The sequence below is a fragment of the Panthera tigris genome, chromosome D4, assembly GCF_018350195.1.
Source record: "Panthera tigris isolate Pti1 chromosome D4, P.tigris_Pti1_mat1.1, whole genome shotgun sequence".
NCBI lineage: Eukaryota > Metazoa > Chordata > Mammalia > Carnivora > Felidae > Panthera > Panthera tigris.
The window spans coordinates 93085707-93098699 of NC_056672.1; the positions used below are offsets into that span (position 1 = coordinate 93085707).

General features: G+C 64.2%; 2 protein-coding genes across 14 annotated transcripts in view; both read right to left on the reverse strand.

Moving 5' to 3' along the window:
• Positions 1–529: 529 nt before the first annotated feature.
• On the reverse strand, positions 530–10167 carry NSMF (NMDA receptor synaptonuclear signaling and neuronal migration factor). 9 transcript variants are annotated; one of them, XM_042964545.1, is made up of 16 exons: positions 9945–10166; positions 9446–9507; positions 8254–8760; positions 6994–7069; positions 6097–6102; positions 5705–5797; positions 4720–4772; positions 3851–3940; positions 3228–3352; positions 2931–3014; positions 2812–2845; positions 2638–2708; positions 2413–2492; positions 2118–2220; positions 1813–1888; positions 530–1724 (listed from the first exon to the last, which is right to left on the reverse strand). In XM_042964545.1, the coding sequence occupies exons 1-16, from the start codon at positions 10013–10015 to the stop codon at positions 1627–1629; spliced, it is 1629 nt and encodes a 542-aa protein (XP_042820479.1). In that variant the 5' UTR covers positions 10016–10166; the 3' UTR covers positions 530–1626. The 9 variants fall into 9 exon arrangements, with proteins under 9 accessions (XP_042820479.1, XP_042820481.1, XP_042820483.1 ...); XM_042964547.1 differs by having other exon boundaries at positions 5705–5773; positions 9945–10165; XM_042964549.1 differs by lacking the exon at positions 3851–3940 and having other exon boundaries at positions 9945–10167.
• Positions 10168–11037: 870 nt separating this feature from the next.
• Positions 11038–12993, reverse strand: part of PNPLA7 (patatin like phospholipase domain containing 7) — a 63194-nt gene continuing 61238 nt past the window's right edge. For all 5 annotated transcript variants that reach the window (XM_042963419.1, XM_042963421.1, XM_042963420.1 and 2 more), the window contains 5 exons: positions 12447–12599; positions 12217–12327; positions 11774–11858; positions 11464–11567; positions 11038–11293 (listed from right to left, as the gene is read on the reverse strand). In XM_042963419.1, the coding sequence (XP_042819353.1) occupies positions 11183–11293; positions 11464–11567; positions 11774–11858; positions 12217–12327; positions 12447–12599 (564 nt within the window). In that variant the 3' untranslated portion in view covers positions 11038–11182. The remainder of the gene's footprint in view (positions 11294–11463; positions 11568–11773; positions 11859–12216; positions 12328–12446; positions 12600–12993) is intronic.

A 12993-nucleotide genomic window follows, 5' to 3' on the forward strand; every position in this document is an offset into this window, starting at 1 on the left:
CTGGCCATAGCCATAGCCTGGCTATGTCCAGCAGCAGCTTTGCCACTGGGGGGAAAGCAGCATTAGGCACATCTGGGGATGACAGAGAAGAAGACTGGCCAGCTGGTCCCGTGGTCACTTCTTGGCATCCTGCTGCAGCCACACTGCTGACCACACGCAGTGTGGCCTGAGGAGGATGGGTGGCCCTCCGCCCAGTGCCTGGGGGTAGTGACAGAGGAGGCAGGGCACAGGAGTGTCTCTGTTTGCACCTCCCGATCCTTCTCAAACCTTTTCCAGGAGCACAGCCCCTGCCCCCCCAGCGGCCATCTCAGGAACCTGCTTTTCTCCATTCTCCCCCTCCTCTGGCTGCCAGACCCTCTTCTGGAGTGTGCCCTTGGCAAGGAGGTCTAGCGGCCCCACCCAGCCCTGTCAGTCCAGGCAGAGGTGTGCGGGCAGCCACCACAGCAGCAACCTTGGACCAGCAGACCCAGAAGCTCCTGGGCCCAGGGAGGTAAGGGACAGGGCTGACAGAGGAGGCCCAGGCAGTGGCCGCAGCAGAGGGTCAGGTTTAATGGTCACTCTAAGGGATATCGTACATCATTCAGAGCCCAGCACATGCCCCTGCCCCCTCCCTTAGCTGAGGGCACAGCCAGGTGTCCTCAGACCCAGGCTCTGCAAAGGGGTCCTGCCCCTGAGCCCCAGCTATATACAAGAGCCGGCCCCACTGGGCCCCAGCAAGGCCACAGCCCAGAGTCCACCGTCTGCTCAGCGCTGCTGCGGGGTCCAGGCACCCACTGCAGTGTGCGGCGGGGTTCTCACCCAGCGGGGCCCAGCCCCACTTGCCCCTGCCAAACCCTTTGTGCTGGGAGAAGCCTCCAGACCAAGGCTGGCAAAAGCTGAACGCACCGCGGCATCAGAGGGCCAGGCGGGTGCCGGAGGACGGGGAGCAGGCAGGGCCCGGCTCAACCCAGAGCCTCCTGAGAGAAGGGAGGTGTGTCACCTCCCCCCTGCCCCGCGGCTTCCCAGGCACCCCTGCTAGGCCAGTACGGCTGAGGTCAGAGTAAGCAGTGGGTGGCAAGAGGGAACAAGCAAAGACCATCAGGGACTCGGCCAAGGCCGGAGCCGGGCCGGGCAGCCAGGCGACACCGCCCCCACGGACGGGCCACCCTGGTGCTGGTGATCAAATACGGCAGGGCTGGGGGGCTGGGGGCAGACAAGGTCCTGAACACACACTGGGCTAGGTTGTCTACACCGTAACTGGTAACATAGCACTTAACTATTCAACTAGTAATGCTGCTTCCCTTTGAATTGTTTTGGGGGTGTGAAAATTGCACTTATTTCTATGAACCCGCTAAGAGGAGCCACCCCAGTGCTGCACCCTCTGCACGAGGCCTAGGCCCTGTCAGCGCCTGGCCGCTGAGCAACCCCTGGCCACATGGGGTGAGGCTCGTCCCGGGGCCCCGGGGGCTGTGACCTCTGGCCTGTGGTGCAGTGAGGACCAGACCCGTGGGCGGGAACCTGAGCGACATCTGAGGGTGCCCTGAAGCGGCTGTCAAGACTGGGACCGCGTGGTCCTGGGCGGCCCACAGCACGTGGCCCAGCCCCAGCCACCAGTCCAAGGAAGCAGCCAGGCGGTGGCCGTGGCCCTCACAGGACATCCTCAAAGTCCAGCAGCTTCGAGTGCTGGCGGCTCTTCCACAGGCGGTACAGCCGGAAGTCAAAGTAGGTCTCTATCATCTGCTTCCCTGGGGCCAAAGGAGAGGGTGGCTAGGTCTCAGGCCTCTACCTCCTGGACCCCGCCCCTCAGGCCGGGAGCCAGCCTGTGAAACTCACCTTGGGCCGACAGCTCCAGGGGAGACTCAAAGGTGACCCTGTAAGGGGTCATGAGGGTCCTGAGGTTCTGGAACAGCTGCAAGAGCGGGGCAGGGCCATGAGCTCAGGGTAGGGGAAGGGGGGTGGTGAACGGTGTTGGGGGGAAGCAGGAATTCTCTACCACTGACAGGGGCTCATGCATAGGTGGTTCTGGGGGGTTAAGGAAGAGAGAAAGGGAACAGAAGAAAAAGTGGGAGGTTCTGTCAAGTCTTTTACTGGATCTGGGGTCTCCAGAAAACTGGAGCAGGGCTTGGGGGTTCCTGTACCTTCTCCCCATTCGGGTTTCCCAGAATGTAGCAGCCCATGATGTGGACGACGTTCGGCTCTGGGTTCACTTTGCTCATCAGGCGGCTCAAGCGCTTCCAGAAGCTGGTGGGGGAGGGGGTGGGTCACAGGTGGTCTCCAGCCCAGGCCCCCAGGTGCAAGGAGGGGCAGGCCAGAGGCCAGGGCAGGGCTCCAGAGAAGGAGCATCACAGGGAGGGTCTGTGGGGATGGGCTGTGTGGGTGGACGTTGCCTCCAGCCCCTCTGCCCAGCCCCCGCGTGCAGCCCTGCCCACTCACTGGATCATGTCCTCCTCCTTCTCTACTTTGGCAAAGGTGGCCACCTTGTTCTTGAGCAGGTACAGGTGTCCTGGGCCACCCTGTAAGAAACTGCAATTGGCCGCGTGGGGCATACACAGGGTGTCCATCCACCGTCCCCATACGTGCACGCACTGACACACGTCTGCACGAAGCCTGCATTCTCAATACCCCCCACCCCCACAGCAGAAAGGGACTGAGTCCTACCTGGCAGAAAATCAGCATCTTCCAGATCTTGGCCCCTTTGTGATAGATGTTCAGCTTTTTCTCTATTTCCTCTATGGAGGGAGGAGTGTGAGCACAGCCCTCCAATGCCCCCCATGGCCCATAGGTAAGCCCCCAGACCCAGGATCAGAAGACAGGGGATTGGAGGACACATACCCAGGATGTCCTCAAAAGTCGCATGCTCGTGGTCCTGAAACAGACACGGGCCACACTCTCAGAGTCCCTCTTGGGCAGCAGTCCAACCCAGAACCAGGGGCCGGGGGAGGGTCACTCACATAGAGGATGGGGATGATGGACGGGTCATCTCTGCGGATGATAGTCGGGATGTACTCGGCTTTGGGCACCTTGGAGGAGATGAGCTGGAGACAGCACGGGGAGCTGCTCAGGGCCCAGCCACCTTGGAGCCAACGGGCAGTGGGAGGCCCCATGAGGTTGTCCCCCACTGCTAGGCAGCCTGTAGTGGCCGCATCATCTCCAGGCAGAGCCATTGGGCTCCTGGAGGAAAAGGGACCTCCCCCCTCCAGCCCAGGACAGGCTGGAATAGGAATAGCATAAAGACGGCCCGACCTCACCATGACCTTGGGGGGCACAAAGCCCTCTGTGTCACAGGCCACCGCCTCCAAGCCCTTCTCGGTCTCCCAGTCCAGATCCTCAAAGGCCTCGCCCAGGGTGCAGTGTGAGCTCTGCAGGTCACTACCTGAGGGGCAGGATGGGTCACCAGGACTGTGGACCACCTCCAGCCCCAGCCGTGGTCCACAGACACGGGTAGCAGACAGAACCCGCGATAAATGGTCCTGGAGGGCCCTCCAGGCCGGCGAGAAACCCAGGGTGGGTGACAGAGACCAACACTGGCCACCACCAGCCTGGCGGGACTGGCCGCTGCCACCAGAGCTGCTGCGCTGTTGACCTCCGTGCAAGGGTCAGCTCCAGCCAGGGCAGTGCAGCCTCTCAGACCTCTAGAGTCGGTGAAGCACACACGCGCCCCCGCCCAGCACTGCCGTAGCCGTTAGTTAACCCTGCCCACGAGGTCGGAGGTGCCAGGCGCCCCCGCCTCACAGATGGGTGAACTGAGGCTCAGAGAGCAGAAGCGCGGAAGCCTAGCTGCCCGGGCAGGAGGCCCGCCCTGCGGAGCGCGGGGACTGGGGGACTAGGGGAACCTCTGAGGCAGGTGGGCCGGCCCGCGCCGGGCACCTACTGTCTCGGGAGTCGTGGGAAGTGTCGGCTTTCATGGGGGTGGGGTCGCTCCAGGACCGGCTGAAGCTCCGCTCGCGCCGCTCGGCGAACGCTGCAGTGAGAGCAAAGCCGCGTCAGCGGGCGGGGGGCGGGGGCGGGAGGGGCACAGCCTGAGGGGACTCCAGACACAAGGGACTGCAGACTTGGGAAAGCCAGGGTGAGAGTCCTCGAGCTCCCGACGGCGGGGAGGTCGGAGGACATCAGTTGGGCCACCCGGGACAGAGTCAGGTGGGGCAAGACTAGGGGTGGCGCCTAATGACGCCAACTGGGGCGAGGGGACAAGAGTGGGGTGTGGGACCTGGGGCGGGGCGGGGCCAGAGCCAGAGCTTCTGAGGCGGGGTTAGGGGCGGAGCCTGGGCAAAGCCATCGGTTCCGCTGGGGGGGCGGGGGGCGGAGCTGGAGCCAAGTGTTCTGGGGCGGAGGTGGGGGCGGAGCCTGGGCGAGGCCAGAACGAGAGGTTCTGAGCCGGGGGCTAGGGGCAGGGCCTGAGCCAGGTGTTCTGGGGGAGAGGCTGGGGGCGGAGCCTGGGGCGGGGCGAACGGTTCCGGGGCGAGGTCTGAGCCAGGAGGGGGGCTAGGGGCAGAGCCAGGCGTTCTGAGGTGGGGTTGCGTGCTGCACCTGAGGCGGAGCCTGAGTCAGGGAGTCCTCAGCAGGACTAGGGGCGGGGCCAGAGTCAAGGGTTTCTTGGCGGGCCTGGGGCGGTAGGAAGAAGGCCGCGGGGTTGGAATGGGGATCTGGGAACTTGGGTCTTTCCGGTGCAGCGAGCAGCCTGCGAAGCCCCAGCCGGCCAAGAGCAGCGCCACCCCCTCGCCCTCCCGCCCAGGGTCTTACTCTGGGCCTTCACCCTCCGGCTGCCGACCATGCGCAGGTGTTTGCGGAAGTTCCTGGGGAAGAAACACCGGTGGCTGGTGAGGACCGCGAAAGGGGGGTGGGAGGCGTACGGATCCCCCATGCTTCCTGCTCGCCACTCTTCCCCCAGCAGCCGGACCTGACATGGCCTGCCTTCGCCCCTTTAGGTGATAAATGCCCTCCTAGCGCCCCTACGCTCTCCCACTCACCCACCGTCCACCCAGTCCCTGTCCTGCTGACACCTTTCCAGGACTCCCCTTTGCTGCCAGGACAAAGGCACAATGATCACGCCTTCTCTTGCGGTCACCCCCCTCGTCCCCGTCCTCCCCCCCCGCCCCATGCAGGACCACTCCCTTGGTGGCTCCCCAGCATCCAGGCACCCACCTCCACTGCCCGCTACATTCCCTCTTTGGGCCCAGGCATACTCTGGACCCTATCAGCCCCCCTCTTCCAGGTGGTCAAGGGCTCCTGCTTCCTGTGCTCTCAGGCCAGGGAAGCACAACTGTCCGCACCGACCCCAGGTAGGTTTGGGGCCTGCAGACACTCCCTCCCCTGCCCTTCTGTCCCTGGGCCACCTCAGAGACAGGTCTTTGCCCCCAAATCTGTGCCCTGCCGGGGTCCAGTGTCCAAGATGGACAAGGTTTCTGGTCACGTCTCTGAGGTGGGGCATGGGGAGCGTAAGCTTTGCTGCTGACCCCACAGCTCTGGGGTTCAAGGGCCAGAAAGAGACACGGGTAGGCTAGCTGGCTGCAGTTCAACTGGCAATGTACCCCCAAAACACACCAAAACACAGGCCTGGGGGGCCCAGGTCACATGACCTCTCCTGCCTGCAGCGTCCCCAGAGCAGGGCCAGGCCAGTGGTCGCCACCGCCCTTCCCCCATCAGGTCTGCGAGGGCCCAGTGGGCCCAGGCCAGACCAGCACAGACAAGAGACGGACTCTGGTGGCGAGTGGCTGGCAGGCCCTACCTCTGGATTACAGACGCGGAATCATTCTCCCGTTTCCGGCGCTTCCTCTCCGCGTAGCCCCTGAACACCCTGGGAAACCACCACGAGTCAGCACTGCCCTTGGCCGCAGGTAGGTAGGAGGGACCGAGACGTGGGGACAGAAGCGTGAGCACAGGGCCTGGAGGGGCATCCAGAGCGCAGGGCCGGGCAGAAGGGTCCTGGCCTGCCTCACCCTGTCCTCGGCCCGGCTCTTGGCAGGCCCTGCTGTGGCCTTGGTGCTGGGACACAGCACTCCCTCACAGTCAAGGCCCAGGTCCCTGGCCTGTCCAAACTTATTTGGGGGTGGGGAGGTGGGGGGGTCCCCCAGGGACAACCACCACGCCCTTAGGCTCAGGGTCCCGCAGAGTACTTACGAGATGCTGGAGGTGCGGCGGGAAGGGGCAGCGTAAGAAAGAAGACATAGTAAGCCACGACCCCCTCAGCTTGTAAATTCCCAGTCGTTTCCCTTCTTGTCATGGACTCCAGGGGTCCCTCACAGGCACTCCAGGCACTAACAAGGCACTAGCAGTGCTGTGGTAAGCCCATGAAAGGGCAGTGGACACTGAGGTCACTGGCCCGTGCCACCAAGTGCTGTAACGTGGTTGGGCTTGCACAGAGGCCTGTTTCTGCTGGGCCTGGGCCTGGCAGCAAAGATGGCAGTCCCCAGCCAGCCTGAGGGCAGTGGTGGGTTCCCCAGGGTAGCACGAGGGGCGGAAGCTTCCTCAGTGTGGGGGACACTGCAGCAAAGGGTGCCTCCCGGGAAGGAACGCTATATCAGAAAACAAACCCAGATATGTGTCACAGGTAGAGAAGAGCAGGCCCCCGCAGGGGACTCCTGACTTGTGATCCCTTGAGGCTCATACAGAATACGCAAGTAAGCTGCTGTTTGGGAAGCTGAGATGGGGCCGTGGCCTGGAAGAACCGCCCGAGTGGTGACTACATCAGCCTCAGCCCTGGGCCGGGTCCGCAGAGGACCATGAGGGACAGGGGAGGGCTAGAAGACAGAGGGCAGGGCAGTGGGCAAGGGAGGAGTGGGAAGGGAGGGGACATGGGAGGGGCAGTGGAGGGTGGGAGTTGGGGGGGGGGGGGGAAGAGCGGCCAGCGCTGCCTTCCTTGAGACTGATGTCGCATCTGGCAGACCTGGTGGGACATGGGCATGTGGGGTCGCTCAGAAATAGCCACCCAGGTGGGCCCAGAGGGCAGGAGAGGGTCTGGCAGTAGTTCCTGAGCACCACCCCTCACAGCGGGCACGTATCAGGTACACAACTCACGCTTGCATAGTTGTGGTTGCTGTCTGGAAGCTGAAGAGGTTTTCCTTGGGGAACCAGGTACGGATGGGGACGTCATCTGGAAGACAAAAGAAGTGGCTAGGGTGGCCTGGGAGTTCCTAAAGCCTTTACCCCCTTCTGCCAGGGAAGGCAATGCTTCTGCCAAAGCCAGTGGAGGAAAGGCACCAGGGTCCCCTAACCCTCTCCCAGGTGGGCGGAGGCTGGCACAGGCCGTAAGGCAACATGTGCCCGCTTAGCTGTTCAGGCCAAGACAGCTCAGCGGCTTCGTGACAGTTTGTCTTTGCTTAGCTCTCCCTTTGGTGGCCTACAGTTGAAGAGCGGTCCTTTGAAAGCACAGCCTGTGTCCAGGGTGCCCAGAGAAAAGGGTTCACTTTGTTCCCCTTCGGAGAGAAGCAGGGCAGGGACAATGGTTGCAGCCTCCCTTTGTCTGCATCCTGCACACTCCACTCCCTTGGACCCTGCCAGGAGAGTGAGGCGGAGCCCTCAGGCAGCATGGAGATGGTCTTGCTGAGGGCTGCCCCCTCCAGCTCCTAGACAAGGTGGATAAAAGTTTGCTCTACCCCCCTGAGAGTTGCCCTGACCCCCACCCCAGCCCCTGAGCTGTGTTCATCAGAGGAGTGTGAGGTCATGGAGCTGAACTGCCCACACCCCAGGCCTGTGCCCTGATGCCCAAGCAGGTTGTTGACTTGGAAGCCCAGGGGGTGTCCTGGGACGATGTGGGTGCTCAGCTAGTAAGGACTCTGCTTTTTAGGAAGTGACCTCAGATTCAAGAGGCATGGGGCTGCTCAAGCGTCCCAGAGAGGCCTCTTCTAGACATAGTAGGCCTTCAGGGCTCACCAGCCACCCACACAGCTCAACAATCCTTGGGAGGCTCCCAATGGCTGGCCAGGCCCCAGATAGACATGTGCTTCCTGGGGTGAACGAGAACTCCATTTGCTGGGACCCAGGGCAGGGACTATTTCCCAGGATTTCCCAAAGGCAGACCCATCTTCTAATTAAGCCATGTTTTCTGCCTGCTCAATCTTTAAGATTCTCCTGCCCCCCGCCCCCCTCCTCTGGGAAGCACTCCTTGATTGATTTGGTGCTGGCAGGGCCAAAACCAACTAAGAGGCCTGACATGTGGCGTGGGAGATAGCAGCAGGAGGCTACCTACATGCCACGACCTGGGCACCCTCCACCTGTCCAAGGCTCAGCTTACCACCCTGCCCCACAGCCTGCCCATTCCTCAACGAGCCCCCTCACCAGACACACGATCGACACTGTACATCCTCTCCAGCTTCTTGCGGCGGCTGGTGGCCTCAGGCAGAGGTGGCTGGTCCAGCCCAAAGGCCCGAGGGGAAGGGCTGGGACCAGGGGCCAGCTGGGCGCACCCGGGACATTCCTTGGAGCCCTGGCGGCTGCCTGCCCAGCTCTGGCAGGGCCTGCTGACGTCCTCGCGGCTGCCCCCTGGGCTGGCACGCAGGGGCTGGCTGTGGTGGTGGAGGTGCCGCTCCCGCTGCCGCCGCCCCTTCACCACAGCCAGCTCGATGGCCTCTGCCTCGGGACTGGGCAGCAGGGCAGGCTCCCCGGAAATGGTGTACACGCGGGGCTGGGGGCCCTCAGCGGTCGGTTTTCCACCGATGACCTCCTCTGAGAGACTGCCCTCATAGCGGCCATTGGAGACGAGGGAGAGGCGGCGCTTGTTCTGGGGGGCTGGCTGCATCTCGGGGGACCCGTCGTGGCCAGAGTAGGCATCAGCCAGCAGGTGGTCTGGGAGAGAGGCAGCAGGTGAACTGAAGCCCTCCTGGCCCTACCCCCCCCTTCTCCTGGTGCCGTGAGGGCAAAGAACACCCAGCGAATGCCTGGCTCAGATGGGGGGGCGGGCAGAGGCTGCCCCCCAGCCCCAGTGACCACATCCTAAGCCCCTGGTATCTCCAGAAAAGGTGTTTGCAAGCTGCGCACTCCTCTTAGAGGCTCCCACCCTCCTCCTACCTGGGCCCTGAGCCCTGGGTGTGCGTGCGTGGGGGCGACAGGCTAGACTACCTGTGGGTGACGGTGGGGGGTGGACAGGAATAAACAGGCCACCTCCCAGCCTGCCACTGCACTCGTGTGCCCAGTGCCAATTTCTCCCCTCCCCCCCACCAGCTGGCCCCCAGAGACAGCGGTGCCAGCCCTGGGGGTGCCAGGAGGCCTGTTGCCATGCCAACGGCCCAGGCTGGGTGGGTGCCATGGTGATGAGTGACTCCAAGCTCTTTCTGGGGCTCTGGGCCAGGGAGGGCAGGGGGCGTGAGGAAGCCAGCCCAGCAGAGCAGCTGCTGCCCGCTCACACCCCACAGTCTCCACAGCCTGCGGGCCAGGCCTGGGCTGCTGGAGCAGGGGACAGCATCCCTAGGTCGTGGGGGTGCGGTGGGGCTGCGAACCGACCCCGCCCCGGTACCTCTTCGAATGCCCCTACCTGCACCGTTCCGATTCTCAGGGTGACTCTGGGACAGGTACTCGCCAAATGCTCGGGCTGCTCTGAAGGGTGGACAGCGGGGTGCGCTGTCAGTGCACACAGACCACTCTGGACTCTGCTCAGATGGGAGCCTGGGGTCCCCACCCCCACCCAGACCTTGGGCACCGGTAAGGGAGGGGCCGGGGTCACCCATGGCAGACAGTGCCCTCCCACCCCAGAAAGCCCAGGGCTAGCAGGTCGCAGTCCGGGGGCCTTGGGTCCCAGTGCAACGTGGCCGGGGCCCTGGCCTGCTTTCTGTCCAGCCCCTGTCACTGTGTGTGTGTTGGGGGTGGGGGTGGGGGGCGTGAGGTCGGGCATCTCAGCCGCAGCTGTCTCCGGGAGGGGAGCCGCACAAGGTGGGGGTGGGAGCGGGGGAGGGAGACTCGGCGAGAAGCCCCGCCACGGGGGAGGGGGCCGGGGGCGGGCGCTGAGCCCCGGCGGCCGGCCCCGCCGCACTCACCGCACTTTGGCCGCCACCGAGGACATGGCCTCGCTCCTCAGCGCCCTCCTCCGGGAGGCGGCGGCGCCCATGGTCGCGGCGGCGGCGGCGCATCCCCCGGCCTCAGAGCGCGCCCCGCGCCCGCCGCCTCCGCCGGGGTAGCCGCGCCACGCCGGGACTCGGGCTCGGGCCCCGCATGGCCCGCGTTGGGCCCTCCGCGAGTCCCGCCGCACCGGGAGAGCGCGGCAGGGGCCGGGGGCGGGGGCTCCGCCCACCGCAACGTCACGGACGGGGCGAGGCCAGGGGCTCCGCCCACCGCGACGTCAGGCCTGGGGGCGGGTGCCCGTGACGTCGGGGCCTGGCCGGGTCGTCAGGAGGGGACCGGGGCGGTGGCTCCGCCCACCGTGCCGGGGGAGGGGGCGGGGTTGGGACGTGGTGCGGAGAAACTGAGGCCAGCGGTCACCCTGCTGCAAGGTCCTGGGCCCTCGGGTCAGGGTTCTCGGTGCCCCTCACAAGCCTGCACGGGTTGCGGACCCCAAAGTGACAGCGCCAGAGCGCTCTCTCCTTTCCTACAAAAGGACTCCCGGGCGCCGTTTAACGATCTGAGAAAGTGTGGGCGGCGTACAACCTCGGAGCGCGGCTCGTGTACTGCGTGGGAAGACGCCCGCGGGAGATCTGGAGGGGGCTCATTCTTGGTTCGGGGGCACCCTGGCTCCACGCCAGGCCCTGGGCACCCTGCCTGCCTGGCTAGTTGTTGCCCTGCGGTCTCAAGCCCCAGCAGAGGGGTGCCTGGGGTCCCTACATGACGACTTCACACCCAACCTGGCCTCGGGGACGTGGCCCTCACGGCAGATCAGTGGTGCAGCCGGAGGCTGCTCTCTGGCTCCGGTCAGGCGCATCGTGCCACGGGGACGTTGGCAAACGGACGTGTCCACGCACAATCGGATCTACCTTTATTGACACATCAGGCCCTGATGCTTCAGGGGCTCCCACATCTCTCAGAGGCCTCAAGGAGCCCCTAGGACTGCTGTGTGTGCAGGGGTGCCAGGACCGAGTGCTCCACCAGCAGCTGCCGGTACACAGAAGCCAGAGACCTGCCCCCCCCCCCCCCCCCCGCCCCAAACACATACAGGTTGGGTCCGGCACAGATGAAGCTGGACCCATGGCGCACAGGGCGCTGGGCCCCAGCCCGGTGGGGAAGAGCCCCCAGGAGCTCTAGGAGCCCTGTCTCTGAGAAAGGCCCACAGCAGAGGCAGACTCTAGGGCGCATCAGAGTGAGGGGCTCTACCCATCTTCGTCAGCGTGTCAACAGCAGGGCAGTTTGGGGAAGCCAGACTGGGGTACCGATGCCGAAGTGAGGGTTCGTCCTCCTACAATCAAACCGCACACCGTGCGGGTGGGGGTGAGCCCAAAGGGCTGACCCAGGGCCAGGTCTCTGTGCTCTGTGCTGCAGGGCAGCAGGGAGCGAGCAGCTGGCCTGCTTGGAGCCCTCGGAGCTGCCTCAGCTGAGGGGCACCACAGGCAGGTCTAGGCAGCTCACCGAGTCGGAGCCCAAGTGGGCCGGGGCGCTCTGGAAGTCAGCATACGTGTCCTTGGAGCCATCTGGCAGCTCCTCCTCATACTCGGTCTGGTAGTCAGATTCATCTGGGCAGAAGGGAGGGCCGTGTTGGTCCCCTCTCAAGAGCAGGGGCCATGCCACGGTGGCACAAGTCCCTACCTGCCACTCATCAGGTCCAGGGGCTGCTAGAGGGAGCCTGGTGACCAGGGTGGCTTGCTGGGCACACCAAGGGTCAGAAAGAGATGTTGCCACCCCCACCTGCGGCTGTGCATGTCCTGGGCGTCCAACTCACCGTCCACTGTGGCTACTTTGGCAGGCTCAATGCGTGACACAATCTCAGCAAGGTCCGTGAAGGAGGCATTGGGGCAGGTGAGGACCTGGAGGGCCAAGGTGGAAGAGACATCTCTGTGACCCTCTATGGCCCTAGCTTGCTAAGATGCCCAAGTTAATCCCTGGAGTTGGGGCAGGGGCACAGAAGATGAGCAGGGGCCTAAGCAAGCCCCCATCCCCTTCAACCGTGAGTACCAGAAGAGTAGAGAGCCAGAGTGGGGCAAAAAGAGGGGATGCTGAGGCAGAGGCCAAGAGTTCACCCCCACGGGGTCACACCCCTGCCCTGTCTTCTGGCCCCTGAGCAGCTGAGGGGGTGTGCCACGGTCCTGCAGAGTGCAGGGAGTTCTGCGCCTCTCGGGCCCACTGAGGCAGGAAGGGAAGGAGGGTGCGAGCTCTGGCACTCACATCACACGCCTTCATCTTGCTCGTTCCCTGCCGGTCCTGTAGCATCTTTTCCAGCACACCACTTCGACCCCAGATGTCAAACACTGTCCGCCCGTGCTGATACCCCACTTCCTGCACACACACACCAGGAGCCCCCACTTCTAAGCTCTCAGAAGTGAGGGCAGGGAGGCTGGGGAGGGGGCAGGCAGACACTGGACCCCGCCGACCCTCCGCGCCCCAGCTGCACTCACGCAAATCTCGTTGAACTTGCCGAAGTCCAGAGTACCGTAGCTGTCGATGGGGGGGCGCAGGTACTCACAGTACTCACTGTTCTTCACCATCTCCAGCTGCCGGACGCAGCACACATAGGCCAGGCGTGTCTGGATCTCCGCCATGTTCAACACCTGCTGCCATCAGAGCACCTGAGCAAGGCTCTCCGGTCCCCACATGGCCCCATGTGGCACAGCTGCCTGGGTCTTGTGCCCTGACCCTCTCCCTCCCCTCCCCAAGGGGAGACACATCCCTGCTAGGCCTGGGAGGGCAGGTGCCCAGCCAGGGGTCCTGGAGATGTATCCTGACAGCATGTGGAGCCTCTGGGCCCGTGTCCCCTTTCCCCAGAGCTGGTCCAGGCAGGATCCTTGGCAAGGACAGTGAGCAAGCTCCGCTGGCCTCGGGGCCTGGAATGCACTACAACCCTCCCCCGCCCACGGGAGGCATTTGGGCAGCAGCACACGGCCCATCTTGGGGTCAGTGGTATGAGAGCATGGAGAGACTTCAAGGGAAGCTACAGAGGAGCAC